The sequence below is a fragment of the Gavialis gangeticus genome, unplaced genomic scaffold (assembly GCF_001723915.1).
Source record: "Gavialis gangeticus isolate Ggan-Ray unplaced genomic scaffold, GavGan_comp1, whole genome shotgun sequence".
Lineage (NCBI taxonomy): Eukaryota > Metazoa > Chordata > Crocodylia > Gavialidae > Gavialis > Gavialis gangeticus.
This window is the reverse complement of record NW_017728993.1, coordinates 38,167,711-38,193,643: the sequence shown is the minus strand read 5'-3', so window position 1 is coordinate 38,193,643 and position 25,933 is coordinate 38,167,711. Positions and strand designations below refer to the sequence as shown.

At 41.3% G+C, this 25,933-nt stretch overlaps 1 protein-coding gene across 1 annotated transcript in view; it reads right to left on the bottom strand.

Annotated features, from left to right (window-relative positions):
• PKN2 (protein kinase N2) overlaps positions 1-25,933 on the bottom strand; it is a 65,058-nt gene that overhangs the window by 33,977 nt on the left and 5,148 nt on the right. Inside the window, exons 2-3 of the mRNA XM_019528337.1 lie at positions 21,646-21,946; positions 3,459-3,610 (exon numbers count right to left, since the gene is read on the bottom strand). Of these exons, the coding sequence (XP_019383882.1) occupies positions 3,459-3,610; positions 21,646-21,946 (453 nt within the window). The remainder of the gene's footprint in view (positions 1-3,458; positions 3,611-21,645; positions 21,947-25,933) is intronic.

Genomic DNA, 25,933 nt, shown 5'->3' with positions numbered 1-25,933 from the left:
CAGATTTGGAAGTGGACCACACCTGCACCACCCAGGTGAGCTGTCCTGCACATGCCTCCTATTAGCTTTCAGGACCTAGGATGTGGGCAGCCCTCCCCCCCAATATACAACAGTAAGACTGTTTTGAGCTATTATGCAATCAACTCTGTATATATTACAAAACAGAAAGTTATCAAACAAAAGTTTTCAGATAAAGTTAAAACATGTTACAGTAGATGTTTGATTTTAGTATACAATTTAAATCTATAATTTACTAAAATGATCTTTTCTGAAAGATTGCATATGCACAGCCCTTGACAGCTCACCAAAACTCGTTAAGTGGCCCACCAGTCAAAATATTTTAGCCCAGGGGTGGGCAATTAAGTTACGGGTACACAAGAATGCTGGTGCACAAGTTTGAGGGCCTTCCCAAAAAGTGAACTAGAAGGTTTAAATATATGTTGACATGGCTTATTACTAGAAGATTATTTTATGTTAAAAAAACAAGGAGCAAATGTTGGTGGGAGACAATGCTTTAAATGGAAGGAAATTATCTAGTTTGTACATAACTGGATGGAGAGCCAGAAATGCTTTTTCAAAGAGCCACTGAATTACTAAGAGCAAATTTAGATGGCCAGTTTTTCTTTTCCTCCAGACCAGAGGACTTACTTTCAGGTACCAATGTTGCATGAGCCTTATCTTAAACCCCAACCAGTTTAGATTTAAAGTTCATAGTCACTACTGAGAAGTAAACAAGGATGGAAAGAGTATGCCATTTCAATTTTGTTGACTTCAAAAGGTCTGATTATGCTTTCTTTTAAATTTTTTTGGTGTTCTATACTTCTTCCTCTTAACCCAGTCACCACAAAGGTACAGTAAACTGAGCTAATTCAAAAAACATTTACCAACTGTCAGTAAGATCCAATAATTGATTACAATTAGAATCTGTAATTACAAAAAGGAGCCAAAGTTTATCTTTCTTCATCCCCTGCCATTCACTCAATCCAGCTAATGCTCCACTTGCCTCAGTTGAGTAGCCTGAAAGGGGATGATTTCTGAGCAGCTAAACTATTAGCTCTCAGTACTCAGCAGTCTTCACAGCCACAGTCTATTTTCAGAGTAGATCAAAATACTGCAAAAATAATTTAAGTTTTAAAGAAAAAGAGATGTTCTTCAGTGAACCTAGATGTTCATTCCAATTACAAACATAATTAATTATTTGCCCCCTTTATCATTTCATAATCCTCCAATGTCTTTATTCCATTTGAAAAAAATGGAAACAATCTGAAGAGGGAGAAAGATATACGAGAAAAGTGTAGTTGAAATTTTTACACATTTTGACTGTCAGTAAGCTACGTTTTTTTTAAACAAGTTTACCAGAAAAGTAAAATATAGGTTCTTTATGATAAAGCGTACTGATACTTTATTTTGGTAACAAAGTCCAAATTTATTATGTGGCTGCAGTATCAAATAAAAAGAAACCTATATTAACCATGTCATGTAAACCTTGCCCTAAAAATAAGTGTTTTATGATCTGCTGAGGACGGGTTAGAGATGCATGTAAAAAGATACCCACGTACATTTCTGCTAATGAACCATGTGCATGTGCACGGGATCATTTTAAGCAACATTAATCTGGTGACCACAGACCGATGTGCATTACCCAGAAACCAGGAACAATGTAAGATAATGGATGAAGTTTGGTTGAATAGATTTTATTCCAGAAGGGACACCTGAACTACTACTACTCCACCACCATCTACCTCATTTATCCCTAAACCAAATCTAAAGCACCCAATTGTCCAAACTGTAATCACCAAAGTATCAGTCAGTTACAATTAGAAATGTCAGAGTCACAGGAACTGTCATAACAAATGACATTTGTAGGTCATCTACAAATCTAGTCCTTTTAGGATGGGTGAGAAATAGCACATAAGCCATCTGTGCGGGAGGTTAGACTAGATTACCCTCAACATCCCTTCCAATGCTGTTATTTTAAGAATGTATTTCAGCAACCTCAGACAATCATTTGTACCTGCTGTTTTAGAAGTTGCAAGAAACCATACAGGAGGCAGGTCATGATCTGATCCTCCCATTCTCCTCATCAACGTCTCATCATAATTCCAAGAGACTGATCAATGGGAACAGCCAGGTGTCAAAACTCAAACCTGACTTTCAAACAACACCTATTTAGGTCACTTAACTAATTTCAGCATCTGTGGATTGCATGGATATCCAGAGTTGTTATAATTAATACTAAAAAAAAGGTGTTGGAAATGCAAGACCTTTGTGTTTTCAGGATTGAAACCAATCCCATGTTCTTGCATTATGAAAGATAACAGAAGCACATGATCTATTTTTTCTTACCATTAATTATTTTATAGTTTTGTCTTTTCACTTCCCTTTCTGTAGGTTCAATATACTTTTTTGAGCCACTGTACCATTCAATCCACTCCCAGTATTAAGGACAAAATCATATAGGTTAAAGGTTTTTATGTAACACAGAAGAGTGGATGTAGATGCAGTCTTTTTTCTCATTTACGTACTGAAAACTTCTCTATATCCATAAACTAATATATATGTGGTTTGAAAAAAATAGAAAAACCCAACTCAACAAACCACCACCTTGGCTGGTACTCTGAATGGATTGCTTAATGGTCTTTTCCAGAACACCTTGTTTTAAATTGCATATTATGCAGCCATAAATTGAAGACAGCTAGGTTGCCTATACATTTTTCTTGTATAATTTCTGATCCTAGACACAATACATTTTAAAAATTGTAATAAAAATAAAAGCTGAATCAATAATGATAATCTCAAAACTCAATTCTGTCAAATGCATTTGTTTTTTAAGATGCATACATTTAAATGCCATCTTTTTAGGAGCATAGTTAAATTAAACACTATTCCCCCCCCCCCGGTATTAGAACACTTTGCGGAACAATCCATTAGGAGCCAATACACTTGGTATGTATGCAGAATAGTTGTAGATTCAGAATAACCTGGCAGCATGTCTATAAAATGAGAAGAGCAGGTTGAAATCTGTTTTTGTCTAAAAACCTATTACTGTTAAAACCAGATGCATGCCTTTCAGGGATACAGAGGGCAGTAACACCCTCTGTTTAACTGCCATGAACACTAAGGCTTTATTTTTTAATCTTGGCAAAACAAATACAAAAATATACTCTTTCACACCACGTTTTCCTTCTCAGGGAATTACACATGATCAAAGATTACTAGGTAGGCTGAATTTAGTAAAATGGATTTGTTATACAGGTTAAACTGGCTGGGATCAGAACTGATAAAACAAATCTACTTTTACAAAAGCATCTCAGATGATATGAACCCAAAAATCTTGGAGATGAAAATGTATTATGCTGTCACACCCATGTTCTATTTTACTGTTTATACTAAATTGCCAATGTTTTTAAAATACAAAAAAAGATGAAAATCCACAGTGATTTGAATGTTAATCTTACCTTTGAAGAACCGTTTGAATACATCTGTATCATGTTCTCTGCTCCCTGCTTTACCTTCAGTTCTATATCCAATTGCTTTTTTAAGGCCATTAATCTGTTGTTAGTGGAAAAACGAGGATCACTGTTTGGAGTATCTGGAGTCCTGGGACAATCTGTAAATTAATACAAGTTATACAAGGTAAATCACACTTTTCTAAAATATAATTTGAAACAAAAAAGGGCAAAATATCTTATTTTAATATTATAGCCATCTGTTTTGGGGTTCCTCTGAATCAACACTGCAAATATGCCTTAGCATAAACAGCCATATAAAAGCTCAGTGAGCTGTTGCTTACGGACTAAAATATATAAAATCACTTCCTAGGATCAAAAACACAAGTAGTTATGCATCCAGGTTTATTTTTGTCCCCAAAGAGACAAAATGATGTCCCCTATGACGTTCTGAATAATTAAAATGTAGGTTTGCTCTTAAGCTTTACCTCAAGTTAAAACATAGGAGGAGTTTTTTTGGATCATGACATTTAATAGTACTGGGTAACATGTAAAAAAATCTTAAGTGTATTTAACTCCTCAGCAATTACCACAGTCAAAATCTGGGATTGGCAATGTTTTTTTTTTGGCAAAGTGCCAAAAACACCCGCAATCTCAATTTACAAGATTTTGGTGTGCTGGGGTGGATGGTGGGGGGGCCTGCAAGGGGCGCAATCCTTGTTGTGGCAGCACAGCCCCAGCCCCTTCCCCACCATCCAAAATGCCTTTGCATGCCATGCTTTGGCACCTGGGCCAAGGGTTGCGTATCCCTGGTCTAGATCTACTGTGCACTATACCAAAGATGCAGTTTACAGCAAGATTAAGAAACAGAAAAATACTAATACCTTACCCCACGCCATGCACACATGGGTATAACACACTTTTATATAAATAAGCTATTCCTGATTTGGGAGAACTAAATAAACATAATAGATATGCCTAGATAGCCAACTAATCATATTACTGAAAGAGGAGAGATTTGTGAAACGACACGATAAGATTCTTTAGGAAATAGGACTTTGTTAGGTCCCTATTCCTTTTGATTAATATTAAACTGAGTATGTTGTAGCTTGTCAACCAACTATACAATTATCCAGAGCCGTCCCTTGGGGAGGGAACAAATTGGAGTTTGGGGGGCCCTGCAGACAGCGCCACTGGCACGTGCCAAGGGCACTACCACTCCACTGGCTTCGCACTCTGTCCACTCCCCACCCCCTCCCAAGCACAGGCCGATATGCCCCAGGACCTGCACACCCTTAGGGTCATTTCTGCAATTATCAACAAGTTCCACTTTCTTCTCCAGGTAAGTATGTGAATCACCCATCCATATTCCAACCACTGGGGCAGCAACTATAAATCTGAGTTCTGAAAAAAGAAAGTCAGCATTCGGTTCTCCCTCCTGCTTAAACATTAATTTAAGTCCCCAACAGGCGACCATCCTCTAACCTGCAGCACGTTATTTTTTTTCCTTAACAGCCCTCTGGGACCTTACCCAAAAATCTTCTCAAAAGCCAAGTTAATTTTGCCTGCTACATCACTTTTATAATTTTGTTAGCTGCTTGCAAGTAAATAATTTAGGAGATGCTATCTTAGCTATCTATTGGCTTGTCTCTGGGAGATGCTACTTATCATTAGCTTTGGCAGGATTTGATTTTTAAAACTGGTAAACAGCGATAAACAATTTATTTCACCACACACTCACAGACTGACAAAAAAAATATTTCCATCATTAATAACTGAAATTCATAGAAAGGAGATGCAAGAAAAGTAATGGCTGATTGAGTGTGTAGCAACAGGGGGAACTGTCCTACAGAATCATGCTGACTGTAGTTTGGACCGCAAATCCCAAAAACCCCAGGGGACTGGAAACAAAGGAAGGAGAAATGACGAAGTGGAGGAGGGAGCTAGGGTGAGCAGAGCCCAGACAGATGGCAGCTCTGCTACTCTGCTGGCAGCAGTCTTATAGTAGTTATGTTTGTCATTATTAAAGGGTCTGCCTCCCACACCTCTAATTTTATAAATAAAAAAAAATTTAACACCCCAAACAAGCCTGAAATAAATGCTTAAAAAAGGTAAATATTGCTATTATCCATCAAGATTATTTAAAAAATAAAAATAGAGTTCTGACAAGTCTACTGATCTGATTTTATCACTATTTAGGTTTTTAGTTAATTTCCTGGAAGTAAAAGATGCTCAGTCTAGTTCTTGAGATTTTTCCTTGTTTATTTAAATGCCTATAGGTATTGTATTTGCAAACTCTTCACTTTAAAAAAAAAAAGTTCTCTTTTCAAACTGCTGTTTTACTCCACTACTGCAGTACTGCAAAACCTTCTAAGTAATGTCAGCAGTAGTCGCAGATATTTGACCTGCTTTACTCAAGTTTTCTTTATAAAACTTTCTTCTTATGGACTGCAGTCTCTCAAGTCTACATGCTGATTTGGCATGGTCATTTCCTTCTTTGCTTTTTACTCTCTTCATTCAAATCCATCCAAAATTCTCACTTGATCCTTGTTGCCCTCAATTAGAGATTAAAAACAAAAACCACACAAATCATGAAGCAACAACCTTTTAAAAAGCTTTCAAGTTATTTGTCCTTTCCCAGTCCATCCCATCTTCTGTGTTTAGGCCTCTATGTATTATAGAGTTCTGCTGGTAAAGCTACACTGCCTACAGGTGTAATCTTTTCATACCCTGTAGCCAATCAGCTATGCCAGCAAAACTCCCAGTACAGATGCAGCTCTGCCAACAGAACTTCCGTCACTCAGAGAATCTGGCAAAACTCTGACACTAAAAAGGAAGTAGGAAGGAGCCCTACACACCACAACCATCCTTCTCCTCATGCTGGCAGGATTGCATCTCCAGGGAGCCCAGCAGCAAGAGACAAAGCAGGTGCAGCTGTGCAGTGTAAGCAGCACAATAGGCCTGGTTTACATACAGAGTTGCATTGGTATAAACTTTTTTTAGTGTAAATTGGTGCCAAAGGCTGTGTGGAAACCCTTTAGTTTACTCTGATTCAAGATAATTAGGAACAGACTTAAATTACATATAATCCCACATGCTCTCCTCTTCTTTCTCTTTGTCTTCCCATTCAACTAGTTGTTGCCTACTAAATCCACTCAACCTCTCTCCCCCCATAAAAGTCAAGCCTCCAAGTTGCCAGCTTTACTTTATGTTATTAAAATTGAGTAATTACTAGTTACTCAGTTTAGCTTAAGAAAGGCTTATGTTGTGGATCCAAACATCATAACCCTGTTCATGATCCATGTGGAGGTAATTATGGTTCTCAGAATAAAGACTAAAAGCCAGTTATAAAAACAAAAAATGTACAAAACCACTACTCCCTTTTATTAAAGCACTGAGGTTGCGAAGTCAAGCACTCCAAAAGTTAGGAAACACCAGTATAAAGGTTGCTGGTGTGACTATAATTTAGCTCTTTGTATGCAGGCTGTCTTCATTACATGATCCACAGGTCATCAGCAAGGTTGGGACATTTAAATCCGCAGCACTATTCAAACCGAGTAAACAGCATCAAATTTCAACCAACTACTACAGTGCAATGAAAAACAGATTGTTAGTGGGGTTGATAAATATTAGACAGCAGAAAAGGGTCAAGACAATTCCTGGACCCATTGCTAGTCTGAAGGGTGCTCTAATGGCCATGCACTTCTGTCCTTGGCCTCCGCTTTTTCTTCCCTTTCCTATTCCAGCACCTCTTGCTCCCAGACCAGGGGTGGGTCTAGCAGATGCAGTTGCACCCTCTTTGGTTTCATAGAGCAGTGAGCTCTTTACCTACTAGCATGGCTGCTGCTGAAGCCTGCACTGGTGTGACTCCAGAATCAAGGCTTGCCCTCCGCACCTTTTCCCCTGCTACCAAAATTTGGCAGCGGGTAAAGAAGTTTGTGGGAGAGGGGCTGCTAGGCAAGCAAGGGGAGGAAGCAGTAGCAGCAGTCACCCTCTGGGTTCCAAAGCTACAGGAGTAAGCTGGGGAGCGTTCATTTCATATATGTAATGCATTCAGTTCAGCCAGACATAGAGGTAAAAAGATAGAGCCTCTCGTATTCATCCCAACTCGTATCTCCTTCACCTGTAAACTATCTAATTTACTAAAGAACCAATTTAGCAAAGTGTTTCATACTTAACTTTTAAGCACATGCTTAAATTCCAGTGTCATCAATTATGTGAATTAATTTATTACTTGTATTGTGGTCAAGACTAAGTGGCCCCAGTTGAATTGAGCCCTATTAAGGCACTGTACAAATAAATAAGAGCCAGCTAATGTCCTAAGTGGTTACAATGTAGCTTTCTGATTTAGTCTATAAGGTGCAAATTTACCCTACCTTTTGCCTGACTTCAGACTAATGTGGCTAACTACCTTTTTATAACCTAAATAGGCATTTATAGAGCAGAGAGCACCTCAATGTTGGTTATGGTGCTGCTTGTAGTTGCAGTTGTCAACATGGTCCAGTGTAAAACCCTTTTTCAAGTTATGTAAACCCTTACTGTTCCTCTGGAATACATGATGCCAGATGTTAGTTATCAAGTGTGCTTGCTTTCTTATGGGTAAATAAGAGTGGGTGGGTGGTGTGGGGTTGTTTTTTTTCCTGGTTTTATCTTTAAATATCTAGTAGTCCTTTGGTTGAAAAGCTGTATTACTCCCATGCATGGAAGCAGGAACTCAAAACACACAAGGGCAGTTGCTCTGGGGTTGCGGGATTGTGCTTTCTCCATAAATCCCAACCAGAACTAGTTGTGGTACAAGCTGGAAAAATCAGCGTGCACATGTATTCAGTGTGCTGAAAGTGCTATCTGGAGAGTCCACCTTCAATGAGTAACTTCCATCCCCACCCCCTGGCACATAAGGGCTGAGAAGAATTTTTCTGTGCATGGTCTTTTTGGTGAGCCAGTGTGCGACCAGGCACTGGAAATGACAGCTAGTCTGTTGACCATTTCCTAGTACCCAGGCAGCAAGGAATAGGAAGAGCAAAAAGTCTGATGTGAATGCATGGGAAGGTAGGGTTAAGTGTTTTAGTTTAGGACATAAGTGGATCCAAGGGGAAGTTCAGCCACACTTTTTTTCCCATCCCCTTGCCCCCTCAGCCGTGTGGTACATGTGCAGTGAGCTCTGAAGGTCTGTCATACAGACTTTATGTATATATTAGAACAAATGTTTTTACAAATGCAAGGGGTTTTTTGGTTAAATCTAAAGTACACTTAGATGCAGATAAGCACCTGTTTTTTCAAAGCAGTTCTAGTCTTCTGCTCTCAAGAACACAACTCTCAACACTCTTTAAGATTAAGTTAGAAGGCAATATTCTAATTCAGTGATGACTAGGGATCCTGGTTTTCTACAATACCTCCCTCCCCAATTTCCAGATTAAAAAAAACAACCCCCAAATCCACATTTTTCTGTGATTAAAATGAAATATATATTAAAATGAAATATATATTAATTATCAGTGTTCCATTTTGATAATGAAAAATGTGGATTTTGGATTACTTTAAGTCTGAATATTGTGTTGTTGTTTTGTTTTTTTCCAGAGAAAACCAGAATCCCTGGTGTGGTAGCACACCTTTGGGTGCTTGCCACTTTAAGGGCTTGAGCCTGCAGGTGACCACAGAGACCATCAGGCAGTCATATGACAGCCAGGAAGCCACCTGATTGGAGCTGGGCTGAGCAGCCTCAGTACAAGTGCAGGCCCTGAGAAACAGAGCTAGCAGTTGCTGTAGGAGTAACATCACCTAGCTTAAGAGCTGCTTTTCTCTAGAACACCAGCTGTCACAGGTAGGAGCTATGGGGAAGGAGATGGTCCCTAGAGACCCAGGAGGTCTCAAGCCCCAAGGAAATAGTTATGGGCCTGGGAGAGAACAAGGCCAGCCTTGTAAGAGGGGTTTAGAGATGTGGACCTGCACAGGGGCTAGGCAGGCCCCTGATTAGAATGGGCAAGGACTGAGACCATGGATACAGATGAGCCCAGTTGAGTGAAGGGCTGCCTCATGTAAGATCTCTAGGGTACCAGACCAGTGCAGGAAAGGACAGCTTTATGGTGGGGCCTGGTAGGGGACCCCTGCTGAATCTGCTGCAGCTATGTTGATGCTAGGGAATCTCAGCTGGTTAAAGCAAGGGGGCCAGGCCTAAAAGATCAAAGGGTAAGTAAAGCCACTGCAAGGGACAGGCCAGGGCGCTAGTAGCTTTATGCAGCCCTGATGGGCCACAGCCAAAAACAGGCTGACAGCTCTTCCAGTTGAGGGGTGGGGAATGCATCACTGCTGAAGAGGATAGCCGGTCATCATGCTGATATGATGGAGGCTGGTGTCCGCGTTCCTGACAGAAGGAATCTGATACAGGTGTCAGATGGGACCAGTGAGAGGAAGCCATGAAACAGGCTACAATAGCAGGCCCAGGGGAGAGAGCAGCCCAGGTGCAGCATCCAGGAGCTTAGTGAGGGAATAAGACTGGGACAAGTAGGCCTGCACTCATCCTGAAGAATGACCTAAAGCTACACCCTGCTGGGGAGAATATGGTGGGGTAGTCCTCAGGAAGTACCACACCATTGCCTCCCTAGTAAAAAGCAGTATGGGGCAGTGGAAAGCCTCAGCCCCTACTGCCTTGTGGGTGACTGGAGGTGAAAGGCTAGGGGAGCACACCTTGAGAGAAGTACTAGATCTGTGCAAGGGACCAGGAGGGCCTGAGGCCCAGTGCCTGAAGAGCGAGGCCTGAATAAGAGCAAGGTCCAGGTAGGTTGACAGATGCCTGAGGCCTGAGCAAGTGGTAGGCTAAGAGTGGGGTCCAGGCATATCAGAAGACACCAGAGGTCTACAGGACATAAGGCCCTGCAGCCCCAGTGAGGGGATGGCGTAGTCTACCCAGTGACAAGCTAGGAGCCTAATGAGGCCAGAAACCCAGTGTGGGGGCATGTGGCCCTGGCATATCCAAGGGCACCTGAGGCCAAGTTGAGCCAGAGGCTGAGTGCAGCCCAGCAATGGGGTTGGGGGAATAAGAGACATGGGACACGAAGGGGAGGTCAGAGGTGTATATTGTACCCTTGGCATTAGGGAATTAAATGCAGGAGGCTGCCTACTTTTTTTTCCATCGGATCTTGATATATCAAGGTGTGGCAGGAAAACTAGGGCAGACTACCCTACATGGGTGGACAGCAGGCAGGCTGACATTGTGATTGGGCCCAGCATGGCCCCCTGTCATACCTGGTGATGACTCTTATCTCAAACCAGTTTTTGGGGCTATGTAGGGTTTTCTTTGTTTTGTTTTTTTGTTCCCCCCAGTCTGAAATGTTTTGATCACAATATGCAACAGTGATCCTTATTCCGTTGAAAGAATCTTCAGCTTGACTGAGTCTATATCGTACTTACAAATACTGCAGTTGCTGTTGCCTTAAGTCTTCTTGAACCAACACCACCCAAAATACACTGATTAGTGCAGCAACTCAAGCCTTTCTGAAAATGCTGTGCTTTTGTCTTCCCTGGAAGACAAGTACATTAGCTTCTCAATAAGCTCAGCATGAGAATCTGGGAATCCAAGCTGCCTCCTGAATTCAGGTTCCCAGATGACTATAGCATGTTGTTAAGCCAATCTATTAATAGCAAGCACCCTTTAACTAGTTAAAGTTTAATTTAGGATTATTTGATTGCATTTAGCTCCTTCAGTGTCATGCCTGATAGAAGTTCCTGGAATGCAGGCTGCTGTCTTTCCAGCAATAGCTCATTGGGACTTTCATTATAGACCTTTAGTCATATTGGTATTCTTTCCATGAGTAAACAGCAAGGTCAAGGACAATGGAATGGCCAAACCTTGTTTTGCTATAGTTTCAAGTATAACAAAGTTATCAGTCATTTTTCAGCTCAGAACATCTACTGTTCTTTAATATTGCCACTGCTACTAGGACTACTTGTTCTGTTTTTGGATGCTATGCAAAAGCTACTTTTATGCAGAGTTCTGACACTAACCCTTGATGCTTTTGAGATGGGGATTTAAAAAGAGTGGGGGATGAAACTGTCTGTGTGGATAGTTAACATGTTGCATCAACGGTACCCTTATTGATATGGTTTACATCTCTCTTACAAAAACTAGAGGTCTACCACAGAAGTTATTAAAACACTAATGTTTCTCAAAGCAATTCCTTTTGTCCCTCTACTTCTTGCTACTTCCATATTCTCCTATACCACATCTACTTTTTCCCCCAGTGAAAGCTTGTGTGTGGTGGTTTGTCTTTTTTGAGGGGGAAGGAAGCAAAAAGTATTCCGTTTCATTTTCTCCACCATAACCATACCCTTCTGGTCCATCTTGTGAAACTGGTTTCCCTACAGCAAACATACTAAGTGATGCATTAAGGCCTGAGGGCAGGATGGAAGAAAAGGAAGATGCTTAAGTCTTAATGATATCTACTATTTCCTACAAAAGGTGTTTTGCAAGGGGATGTACCACTTCCTTTGAGGTATCTGAATACAGACAGTTCTGAAAAACAAGACAAATATGTAACAAAACATCACTTGCTGCAAAACTGCTTGTTCAGCATAAGAGGCATTATTGTTATATTTAAAGTTTAACTCCACCAATGCTCCATCACACAATGCTAGTCTTTGGACAAATTCAAAACAAAAAGAAAAGTGACTGCTTGGGAAGGGTTAGGGATGCTATTATTATACAAGGCACCAAACTTAAAGAGTACAGCCCCATTTTAGACTGGAATTAATTCTTTTCAGGACTAATAGCCACCAGACATAAATCCACTTATTCTGCACTGCTGTGGACTAATTCTCTTTTGAGTATTAAGTTAACACCATGTTAATAACTCTTGTGAAACTCTGCTTCTCCATACAGCTAATTCTGCAAGATATGGCAGTGTCTAGGTACAAAGTCTCACTTCTCGAATAAAGCTAGGGACACCAGCAATTATACAGGGGAGAGACACAGTGCTTCCTTTATGGTCTGGGAAAAGCCACTACCTCAGCATTGGCGAAGCTACTGCATTGACCATCAAGCTCACTGCTAAACATTTAAAGCAAACTGCAGTACTTGACTGATGTTTAATACCAGCTTTCTTCTTGAAATGGCTGCTGAAAATAGTTTCCTACAGTATTAAAAGAAGGAGCACTGTTGCCATAGCCAAATCAACACCAAAACAAGTGTGCGTGCAGGTTTTATTAACAAAGGGGATATAGCAAGTACTGCTCTTATAAAACACAGCACTTAAGCAAGCAGTTTAAGTTCATAAGGGTAATGCTATTTGCAGTAATTACTGTGGCACAATAACACTTACATAGCACACTATTTGTGAGCGTTGAGTACTTTACAAGGGTTGCTTTTATACCTATTTCACAGACTCGAAAAAGATAGGCAAAAGTTAAATGATTTTCCCAAATTATTATTAACATGTTAGAGGTAAATCCAGAGGAAAAAACCCTAATGGGTCTCTAAGCTTCCACTCCAGCTCTATGTAATGCATCACACCCCTGTACTTCCCTAGATCATTTAAACAAAAAACCCCAATCCTGACTTGAAGTACTCTTGCTATTTTAAATTCATTAGGGCTGCAGAACGTATTCCAGGAAGCTATTCTACCCAGAAGTCAGCGTGTTTAGTGTCTCCCCATAAACATCAGTGCAGATCTACAAAGAGCCTGTGGACCCAGGATAACAGGATATCACTCAAGGCTGTGAAAATATTTTCTGAAGGCTCAGACTATATCTTCCATCTTCCCTCAAGTTAAGAGGTTTTATTCTCCTGTCTATTAAAACACAGAGAACTGTCCTTCAAATCTACAGACTACTTTAGAACAGGAAATATCTGACTCCACACATCACAAAGGCGGGAGAGGGGAATTGCTCCCCTTTTAATGTACATGGTGCACAGGTTAGTGAAAAGCAACAACTTATAAGATGCAAGGAAATAAGCATTCAGTGATCTGCTATAGCCCTGGATGCCTCTGTAGTCACTAACCGAGTTATCACAGAAGCTGCAGTAGCTGCCAAGATTCTGCAATATGGGTAACAATCCCATATGTATTAAAATAGTATTATTTATTGGAAGGGAGAGTCTTTAAACAGTCTGGGATGCCTAAGAGTTTTGAGGTGGGCAGTGACCCTTACATAACACTGCTTTTAAGAGCTGCCAGGATGAGCATGGCCACTCATGAAAACACCAAAGAGCATTTATTTCATGGGTTGGCAACTTTTTTTGCCACTGAGCTGTTGCTTGCAGCGCAGCTACCACCCCAGACTTCCCCTACATCCTGCCACCACCACACACACTGGTCAGAAGCTACCAAAAGGATAAACAGAAAAAGGCAGCTGTTAAGTGCAACAGAGGACTTGCTCCGATTCTCTATAAGAACAGGACAAATTAAAAAAGTAGGCATTATGCCTTTACAGGATGAGCTGCTGACAGACCAACCCTTGGGCATATAAACCTAGCAGAGGTAAAACAGAGCTGGAGGCAAGAGCTCTGTGATAGGGTACTGATGGAAACAGTCCTGGGAGTTGGAGACTGTAAGTAGGCCCAGGAGGGCTATGGTAGAGGTAGCCAGTGGGACTAGGGGGAAAAAGGCAGAGAACCACCAGAAAAAGGCAACTTATCTGAAAATGACTGCAGTGCAGCCAAGCTCACTGGGACCGAATGCAGGACTGGGAGGAGATGCAAATTTATGCATAGGCCAAGAGGGAGAGTCAATATCAAGATAACTAGGCCAGCTGCTCACCCCAACCTGACTTGGGCTATTTTGTTCTGACCTACTTAAGAAACCAGACTAGAAGATTTTACCTCACTGAACTGCTGACTGGGGCCAGAGCCCACATAGTAGAGTTAAAAAAGGGTAAAAAGGTGTCATCCCATAGGCATTTCACAAGCAACAGCAGTATGCATTTCAGGTAGAGGTGGTCCACCTGTGTCTGGCAACATGATTTTTGTATCTGGCAAGTACTGCAGGTAGCCACCATATTGGAATCTAAGATGTCTGCCATGAATTCACATTTTGGTTGATATTTCAGCCCCCACTAGGGTTAGAAAATTAATTATAACAATGAAAATCAACACTATGAACCAAGATGACCAATCTTAACATTTTTGTTGTGGTAGCCATATTGGATTTTAAGATGCCTGCTGTGAATTTACATTCAAATACCTAATAATGAATAAAAAAAGAGGTTTGCAAAATTGCTGCATCAACTCTGTTTAGTTTCAGATTATCTCCATGAGGTTCTCATGTTGGTAGTCAACAAGAGACTCCCCCTTATTGCCCTTAAGCAAATGTTACAATGGAGTCAAAAGCATCACTGAGTCCAGCAAAGCACAAGAGGTGTCTGACTTGGAATCTAGATCATGCACCATGTCTCAAAGTAGGTTTCCAGTTAATGTTTAGCTAAAGTACACCTGCTGGAATTGCAAGAATAAATGAGTCACTCACTGAATGTAGGACCGTTGCTGGCAGTATTCTTGACAGACTATTACATTGTGTTTATCCTGTGCTGCAGCATTACAAAAGACTCAACTGGCACCATTCTTACTACAGTTTACACACAAAGGACATACTGAGAGACTTAAGTCACACAAGGTAGAAGAAGAAAGGGAAATGCTACCACCATCAAGTGAAGAACACCCTAGGACATCTACTCCAGCAGTTCACTGGAGGATGTACATATCCTGCCAGAAACATTTTAAGAAGAGATTGAGTAAAGTGTTGTCGTTTGAATCAGCCAATGCAATACGCAAGCTGACAGAAGAATGAAGTGTTGTGTTGCTGAATTGGTGTCAAAGAGCATGTTACCATCCTGAATGCAGGCAGCAGAACAATGGAAGCAACAAGTCTCTTGTTCCTGTTCTTACGTGGAGATTTCACAATAAAGTTATTCTTTCTTCTGAAGCGAAAGCATTGCATCAAGTGATTAATGAACTAGATGCCAGTTTTGCATGAAAAATGTGTACAGTCTGTAAGATGCACCTGAAAGATGTTGCAATTTAGTAGAAGACAAAAGGTGGTGAACAACCTCTGACCACGCTGAAGCAAACGAAGCAAGAACTTCAGACTTTACTAGAAGACAGACATTCATTTTCAGCACCAAAGAAATGCAAATCTACTCCTTGTCTTCCATCCAGGGACAACTGGTAAAAGTTGTTCAAGCACTTGTAACTTTGCACATAAATGAAGAGGAACTGACCTGCATTTTAGACACACACAACTTGTGCTATGCTGCTCTCAAAATCAAAGCAGACTTGAAAGTTATAGCCAACATGAAGGGATACAGCAAATTGAATGGAGAGCAAGCCAAAAAATATGTTCCTGATAGCATTTACACATTGATCCATTTGGATTCTGGGAGATGACAAATGACAACTTGGATGTTGAAAGTCATGCACAAGATGAGAATGTATTCAGTACATCTGTCTAAAATCTCAGGATTTGGTTTACCTGCGATCATGAAGCAAAAAAAGTTTATGCCAAAACATGTTTAGTTAGGCTTGCTGATGCATCTTGCAACTAGATCTAAGAATCTGGTAAAAAGTCTCCATAGTGCTGGATGCAGCATACACAGTTTATTACATCAAAACCACTGCTGCTGAGAAAAATGGAAAGGAATTTTGGGAAGAATGGAGTTATCCCAAGGAATCTTGTTATGGCCCTTTTGTTCCATTTTCAAACCAGACAACATTGATATCTTGGGAGGAGACGCTGGACAGAAAACAAAACACTGTAATGCTACAATTTGTGTTGCATTACAAAGAGGACCATTGAAACCAGCCTAGCTTGAAGAAAGTATTGGCGTAATAGGAAAGAAAAGAACATTGAAAGATGTACCACCTGAATTTAACACAGTAATTCCAACTATGATGACCTGTAACAAGACAATGAAACCAGCTGTCCACAGTATGGGTACCAACATGAATGAAAAGCTAAACAATACAACTGTTCAACGCATGTCAGCAAACCTACTGTGCATACTGGGTAGAATAATCAGCCAACAACCAGGAGAACATTGCCATACCAGGGTGGACAGCATTTAACCAGTTTCTTTCTGATGATACTTCACCACTATCGATTGTTGGGTTTTGTCCTATACTGCCTGCACACGCACCCAAGTGCATGACAGTCCAAATGGTGTTGTAATGTAAAACAACTGTAGGACACCTGGGGCAGCAGCACAATCGTAACAGTTGATCAAGCACTGTATTTCAAAGCAAAATAACTTCTTTGGGCTCAGCCAGAAGAGAGCAAAGGAGGCTTCCATATCATCATGGCTTAGCTAAGAGCAAATGGTCAGCACTTCACCACTTCATAAAGATTGTTAGAGTGGATTATTTTCAGAAAACGCCACCACCAACATAAAATGAAAGCAAATCTGTACAGCTATGCTATCAGAGCACAAGATAACATTCAAAGCAATATGGTATATTTTGATAAATGAATTAATTGTGTGATCGTCCAGTTCATACAAAGAATTAGATTACGATGTCATTGACCAAACTTTCCAATAGTATAGGTGTTGCATTCAGAAATGACAACTGCCAAGTGGGAAGGAATCTGGTGAAGATCTATTAGTGCATCTGCCAGTGACTGGCACTACTTCAAGAATTATGGAACAACAATGCCATCGAGGTACGTTCAAGTACTGGATGAACTATTTGGAAGTAAATCAATACTCTTAGTGCTTCATCAGGGCTGAGCATGAAGGAAACTGGCTTGAGCATTTATGTGCCTTTGAAGAAATGCATCATACCAATTACATGAGACAGGGTCCAGTAGATCTTGAATGTATGAAGAATTTAGCAAACTTTGCTCCTACAACATATGCTAGTTTGTGGAAGGAGGATCCAGGGTCAAGAGAACTAGTCTCCCATTTGTAAACATTTTCAACAGACCAGGCAACAACAAGGTTTGCAAAATTGCCAATGGTATAGTAAGTATAACATGCAATGAATCAGCTAGACCACAATGGGTACTGAACTGCAACAAGAGGTCACCTTACCCAAGGTGTTATTGTATTGATCCCAAACATTTGATTTACCATCTTTCAATCATAACAAAAGACAAAGGACACAACTGAAATGAGATTACATAATTGTAATCTGAAAAACTGCAATTACCTGTTGTATTAATGTTATGTATACTGTTGTATTACCATTATATTACCATTGGATTAGACCATTACATTCTCCTATTGCTTTGGAGTTGAACATATGTCTGTGCATTTCATTGCCATTAGGTTATGTATTATTAAACACCCAACTAACCTACATTCTAAAATTTAAAAAAAGGCTAGCCTGAGAGAATGCTTTCAATATGGCTACCACAATGAAAGCATTACAACAACTGAAAATTAGAATTAATTTTCTAGCCCTAGTGGGGGCTGAAATCTGAACTAAACTGAATTCACAGCAGCCATCTTGGATTTTAATATGGCAGCTACATGCACTACTTGCCAAATTGGCAATGTAACTTTTCTGACATGGGTGGACCACCTCTACCTGAAGCACATTGCTGCTTGTGGCAATGGGTTGCCTATAACAAAGTCTAGAGACCTTACTGATCAATTTATACCCTAGTAGCAGGGACATAGGAGACAGGGCTAAGGTGTGCCCGGGTCTGCAATACAGGTTTCCCTTGATTTATGCAAGTTTGCTCTTATGCAATAAGCCTTTTTATACTTGAAATTTGTTATACGAGATGTAAATCTGCTGTTATGCAATTGGCATAGGCGCAGTCCTCCCTCCCCCAAGCAGGTAGTCTGTGAGATCGTGAGGGGAGGGGAAAGGGCCGTGGGGCCAAGGCTCCACTCACTGCAGATGCTCTGGGAGTGGTTGATGCCAGCAGCTTGCAGTTGCTGGGCTGTGCCAAGGCTTAAACCCCCCAGGGTTCCACTTCTCCTGGGGCACTGTGCCCTGAACCTCCCAGCATGGCATAGCCCAGCAGCTGCAAGTAGGTGGTGTCCGCCGCTCCCAGCGCTGCAGCAGGACGAGAGCAGCCTGGGGCCGGCAGTGGCACCAGGCTGTTCCTGGCACTCTCGGTGGGCTGCAGTGATGGGAGGGAGGCTGCTGCCACTCCAAAGTTTGCTGCTGTAGCTCCCTGCACAACCTGCCCTCTCAGTGCCACTGCTGAGCACTGCAAAAAGACTGGTGCCACCACTGGCCCCAGCTGGCTCTTGTCCCACTGCAGGCTGCTGTCTACCCCTGCTGCAGCCCTGGGAGCAGCAGGTGTTCCCTGCTTGCAGCCGCTGGGCTGCACTGTGCCAGGGGGTTTGGGGCATGGTGCAGCCCAGTAGCTAAAAGGCAACTGGCATTGGCCACTCCTGCGACTGCTTCAGCAGGGGCTGCTGCCTACCCCAAGTGCGGTGAAGAGCCCAGTGCCACCCCTGCTTGCAGCTGCTGGGCTGTACCATGCCCTCTCCCTGCTCCTTCCCTAGCCCCAGCCTCACTCCCTCCCACTGATTTATGTGGCAGATGCGTTCTCACAGAACAGCGCATAAATCGCATAAAGTGAACCCAGTTTACAATGAAATGGATGGGGATGTGTTCCCACAGTGGTTCACTGTATGCGAGTGTAATTTATGCACTGGTCCCTGGGAACACACCTACCACACAAAAATCGAGGGAAACTTGTACAGAAAGGTACTTGGAAGTTGCTCCTCTCTTAGGAGGACTGAAGGCCTATTTCAGGGTAGGCAATTATTTTGGCTGGCAGGTCACTTAAGTTTTTGTGAGCTGTCAAGGGCTGCATACATCTTTTAGAAGATACCATTTTAACAATGTTGTTATAGGTAAAAACCAAATCGTATACTTAAAAAAAACCCCAGAAAAACCAAACAGACATCTACTAAAGCACAATTTAAAGTTTCAAAATATTTCTTGTCCTTATTTGTGTTTTTTGCATATAGAAATGATTGTATAATAGCTCAAAATGGTCTTACTCTTGTATATTGGGGGGAGGGGGTGTGGTGTGCGTGGATGCCAAGTCCTGGGAACTGGCCAGGGTGGGAGGAGGGGGGGCAGTGCAGGTGCAGTTACCCCCTCCCCCTCCAGGTTCACAGCCCCCAATCTGGCCCATGGCTACCCCCACAATTCTCCACATGGGGCCAAGCCCCACTCACTCCCACCTGGGGCACCCTGCACCGCACTCCCTCCTGTGCCTGTTGGCCTCAGCCAGTGTACACAGCTTCTTGGCAGGGCTGCTCCTGGTGCAGATGCAGCCACTGAGGTACTGCACAGCTCCTCCTCTTGCCCCTGCTATGCTATTCCTGTGGGAAGCAGCTGCAGCCAGGCAGCTCCTGACTCAGTGTGGAGCTCCAGTTCCTGGCTATCTTCCACCCACAGGTGGCTGCTCATTGTGCCAGGTGGACAGAGTAGGCAGAAGATGGCCAGAAGCTGGAGCCCCACTACAGAGGGGCAGCTCCTGCCCTAGCAATCTTCCCTCCTGCCCCCCAGAGCAGCACAACAGGGGCAGAAGGAGAAGGAGCCATGAGCTGAAGAGCACTTAGGTAGCTGCAACCACACTGGGAGCAGCCCTGCCAGGAAACTGTACATACTGGACAGGGCCAGTGGGAACAGGAGGGAGTGTGGGTGAGTGCCCCCCCCCCTCGTGGGGCAGCTTTAAGATCAGTTGACAGACCAGATTGGCCCACAGATGGTATTTTGCCAATCCCTGGCCTATTCCCTAATTTCAACACTAACAAGTTGTGGCAAGCAAGATGGGTAGGCATCTCGGGACAAAGAAAGGGCCAGAAGCCAGGACTGACCATCGGGGGCAGTAGACTATATTTCAGGGCCTCCCCTGAGACAGTTACAACAGGACCCTGAGGTTGCCTCCTTGACTGCCACAACTGAAGCATGATGCTGATTCCCCTGAGCTGCTGCAGGCCAAATTCAATTTCTTTACAGGCTGTAGGCTGCCAACCCCAGCTTTATTCCAGGAGAGCATAGGACAGCCCTCTCGATGCACAAAAAAAAATTAAAGAACTACTGGGCAACCTACATCATATCCCCTTGCACATCAGTTGTTTACCCATTGCCCCAAGTTTCTCAAATCTATGTTACCAATCTGTTTTTGTCATGGACAGATACTTGCCAACCTTTTAGGTTTAAAATTAAAGTTAGCATTTTAACATTAGCTCATCATACCATCTTGCCAGTGTTCATCCATATCACTGCAACAGATCCTTAAACTTTCAAAAAGACAAGACATATGGGTAGTATGATGTTTTTCCTTTACTGCATTTAAAGTGAGGAAAACCTCTTTTTTAAAAGCTCTCTCAAAAGAATCTTCTGCAGAAGATTCTACAACTTTTAAGAATTAAGTAAGATTATTAACAGAATATGGTGTTTCATAATGTATAGGTTCCATAGGAACAACTGATACAATACAAGCTAAAGAACAAAATATTAACTGAAGTTAAAATAAATTCTCTTTTGCGGAGACAAATATGAGCAGATATCTTCAGGAACTTATTATGCAACAGTGGAAGGAAGGAAGGAAATTAAAAGCCACAGCACTGAGGGGAGTAAGCCAAAACATGCAGGTAGAAGAGAAATCCATTAGTCTTGTTGCTCTGGCAGTTGCTCTGGGTGTGGAAAAATCTTTAAGACTTATCAAATGGTTATGCTACGGAACCTTTTTTTTTTTTTTTACTATAAGCCAGACAAAATTAGAGTGAGAGCAAATACACTGATTAAAATATATTATTTTATGTTTCAAACTGTTCAGGCAGAGGGGTTCTTAAACGCTTTCATCATATCAATTGTAATAGCAGCAGTCTTGCTTCTCAAGAACCACTTGTCTCTAGATTTGGTCGTATGTCTTCCACCGTATTTGCTTACATGTTAGAGCACCAATAGGACAATTTAAATAAGCTGGGCATTCTCTCAAGCAATGTAGCAACTGGAAGGAAAATACCAGAAATAGGCGACTATTCAACAGGCTCCTGACCATCAGCTACTGCTCGGTAGAATACCAGTCATTTGCAAGCTACAATTTAGAACTTACCAAGAAACATAAAACTGAATGAAAGCATGTAAATGTACATGAATACTAATTTAAAAAGCTACAGGTAATTGTTTCCAAAGAGGAATTTTTTCTACCTCTTTACATAGATGACAGAAAAGCATGCGAAACATCTAGAGCTACAAAAAAAACAGTCAGTATCTTTTAAAGTACTGTACCTGTTACATCTTCTGGATCTGTTACAACAATGTGCGCATTTAACTCCTGTAACTTATGGTGCAATTCTTCCAACTTCTTATTTGATTTTTTCAACATATTGTCCACATATGCCAAGTTTTTTTTATCTGTTGTGACCTTCCGGAGATTCTCTGCTCCTTCCTTGATTTTCAGTTCCTTCCTTATTTCCCGTTTGATCCGATCCTTTATTTCATCCAATTTCTGTTGTACCATTGTGTCTGAAAAGTCCAATTTTTGGCCAGGGCTAAGATTTTCAGAAACCAGAAGACCTCGAGCATCCCCCTAAACATACAAGAAAAAAAAATCCATAACATAATTAAACAGAGAAATGATCTGCTTGACGATGCACTTTCCATGTATGAAAACACATGGCTTTTCCCCAAAAAATATACTAAATACCTTGAGAAGCCATTTACTAACCACTACCGGCAGTCATGCTGCTCCAAACAGCCAACAAGCCTATAAGACTTTACATAGTGATGGAGTTGCGTTTTACAACCAACAGATTTGTTTTACATTTAGTGACATCTTTACTGAGTCTATTTTTAACAGCAAGAGATTTAAATACCTCTAGATTTGTCATGCACACATGCCCTCCAGTTATGCCTCAGAGCTAATGACCCACATTTGTAATTTTCCGGGATTTAATTGTGTGTTTTAATAGACTAAGTGAATCAAGGAAATAACGTTTCGTTCTTACAATTACTAACAATGATTAATTCCTATACATTTACTAGAGGTTCAACAGTTCTACCCTATTCAAAATTTAAGAAGTCATAGCAACATTTTCAGAGATTTAGAGAAATACTGTTACTTTTATAGAGTATGCATTTTGTCATATCCACTACTGGAATATAAAAGTTTCTAATCTTACAGCTTTGCTTCCTTTTCAAGCTTTATGTAGAGAGATTTTTAAACTAAAGTTAGTTTTTCCTCCTTACTACAAGTAAGATGGGTTAAGACAGGAGAAATGTTGAACACTGAGGCTGAACTGATGATCTTGTGAAGTTCCTTCCAGCCCAAGTCTATAAAAAAAAACTAAAGAAAATAGGTTCCTGCTATCTTATAGAAAGGATAAGTAGAAAGTGAAATACACAACAGCTGCCAGGCTTACAGGTAACTGGGGTTTTCATAATGTTTTGTCCATGTGGACCCTGGTAAATGGACTTCATGCACATGCAAAAATCAGGATCTTCAGACCACCAGACTGCATTGAGGCCCTTGCCTCATGTATTCATCCCTCTTTTACTCAATGGGGTGCATGTGTGTAGAGGGGGAAGGGAATGCAAGTGAATGAACAAGAGCAAACCTGTTCTCTAGCTAATTCTGGATCCTACTAAAGATGGGTACTTAAGGCATGCAGATAGAAGCTAGGCTGAAACTTCCACACTGACAAAAAAATATTTAGAACTGTAATTCTTTTAACATATGTATTCAGTCTTTAAGAGTCTTTAGCCACATGAAACTCATTAACAGTGGCTAGCCAGGTTATGAGGGGAAGAGGGTCTGAAGAATCTTTGCTATGATTAACCAAGCAGTCATTGCAGAACAGCTCTCCCGATTTAAAAAAATCTGACCTAGTCTCCCTCTCTAGGATATAATGTTGGATAAGTACATGGCCTGTAGAATAGCCACTTGTAGCTCAGGTCTCCTAGTAAGGAAGATTTCCTAGGCATGCTGAAAAGGTTGCCTGGGCTTCAGAGTAATGGACAAGTTGAAAGCTTAGTAAAAAGAGATGATACCCTGCTGAAGAATTTAAGATGGAGTCTCAGCACTGCCTTAGTCCTGTAAAGTATAAAGGATTTCTGTGTTCAAATTTATTAACCTCATGTACAGTGGTAGTCAACAGAGCTATATCTTTGTTGACTTTGAGATCTCAGAACTACTTGGTGAGTTCAAAAGAAGGGGCAAGTCATAAAGCCAAGAACTTTAAGTGCAATTCTTAGGAGAAAGAGGTAGCCCCTGATGGCCAAAGTAGATATGGATTAACACAAAACTATTTTGAACAAAAGCATAAGAGAACACAGATGGAGAGCCTTGACTTTCAGTAAAACTTGGAATTTAAAAACCTTGCACAATCCTGTGGATTTTGTTGAAATGAGATGATTTGTAACTGGACCTGTCATTCAATTACAATGCAAGAGTGATTTATTTGATGACACCGAGTTGTCACAGAAGCTTATCTTGGGGTTTCCCCTCTGAATAGCTAGGCGTCTACATATAGGTAGATGCATGTAACTTGCCACGTCAAGAAAGCATCTTAATGGCAGGCATTTTATAGACTACTCAGGGCTGGGAGCATTCTAATAAGTCTTTAAAAAAAAGTTATGGCTTAAATAAGCTTATACAGAAGACTTCAATATAGTTTTTCAGAATAGGTTTTCCTTGACTTTGTCTTGATCCCACTTCATGAATGTAGAATTACAAATCTTTACTATCCAAGGAAGCTGTCACATGTTGTTAGTACCCTATCCTATTGCATACGTGTAGGAAAAACTTGGATACATGACAGAAGTCTCAAGTTCTCAATCACCTGCTACCTATGACAGAACTCAGCAGTTTTTAATCTTACTCTGTAATGCACTGTCATTGAATCGGTTGTGAATGAATTTAAATTTAGAGAGATTCTTCTGCCATGCTGAGAGCCCTTTTTTAGTTTAAAAAAAATCTGACTAGTAGTTGACATCTGTGAATCTATCCATCTAAACCTAAACCTAGGAGAGCTGGACGTCTCAGTTTACTTAGCTTTGTGTAGAACAAAGTCTGCTTTAGCAGTGAAGCCTAGTATCAGTACAAACACCCTTGACAAAACAGATCTACTGATTCCAGTACTGAGTTTATGGACTGATATCAGCACCTGATGCTAATTTTTGATATCGCAGGCAGTCACACCAGTCTCTTCAGCACTATAGAGAATTAAACCATCAGGTAGTCTTGCTGTCCTCCCCTGGAACAGTCAACACCAGGAGTATACCAATTTACTCTTCCTCTTCTGTCCCTCTCACCCACCTTCACTGTCCAGAAAATCAAGCAGAGGCCATTCTGATATTCATCCTAATTGCCTCTGCCATAAGGCAGCTATACTACCTTCATTTCAAAGTATAACAGCACACAGCAGTCTTCCCCACACCCCACATATTCAACCATTGTAAGATTACCCTTTTATTTTTTGCATAAGACATTAAGTCATAGTCTAAACTGTGGCATTTTAGATTAGTTAATAGAACACAACTTGCAAGAGGTTCATCTGGTAGTTCTCATGTTTCAATTCAAGTACACTATATCAAGCTCTTACTGACCTGTTTGCACAGACACACAGGTCTGCAGAAAGAGTAATTAAAAGTCAACAAATAACTTGATTTTAAAACCCTTGCCAAATTGGAAAAAAAACAAACAAAAAATCATTAACATTATGCCTTTAAAAAAAGGACAGTGCAGAAGTGCCATACACAAGGAGTGAAATGCATTTTACTGCAGTTCATATAAATTGTACCTGTGTATACGCACAGCAAAAACTTCAACTCAAGAAGCTTCTTGAACATTAGCACTGAAGAAAATTCACTGTAAAGTTGTGACAAAATGGGTGTGCGCCAAGAAACCAGAACAGGTGAAATGACAACAAGGAATATACATCACACTCATTTTCAAAACAACCGGTCATCTATACTGGCTGAACAAGCTCCCAGAATCACCCCTACATGACAAACAAGAGAAGCAAAAGGTTTAGGGACAGATAGATGTTACACATAATCCAGTTTAAGTGATCTGAAACCAGTTCAAATCTGTAACACAACAGAAGTTCAGTGTGCTTAAACCACTCCAAAACTGGTTTAAGATAAGCCTGGTTGGATATAGTATCAGACTGAACCAATTTAAGTCCAACCATTTTCCCAGACCCCTTCCTGGTTCAAGTTAACTCAGTCCCCTAGAATCCCAGGATGCCTTGCAGCCTGGGCTGTGCTGTCTGCTCCAGCAGATCAGGGTTGGCCCCACCAGTCTGATCTCAGCCATTAGGACCAGTGATCAGTGCTCCAGCTAGGGAAGTGGAAAGGGGGGCAGAAAAAAAACCTGGGTCCAGACCCTAGCTGTGGTCTGCCTGGCTGGAAGGGAAGCAGCCCCTGCCAGGCTTTGCCCTGCTGGAGCTGAGAGCTGGCAGGGGGTATGGCCAGGTTTAAAATCCCCTTCCCCACCTCCGCTTCAGTGTGCTGGCCCTGAGCCAGTGCTGTCGCTCCCCTGGTTTTGCCCCCTCCCCCCCCCGAGCAGGAAAAG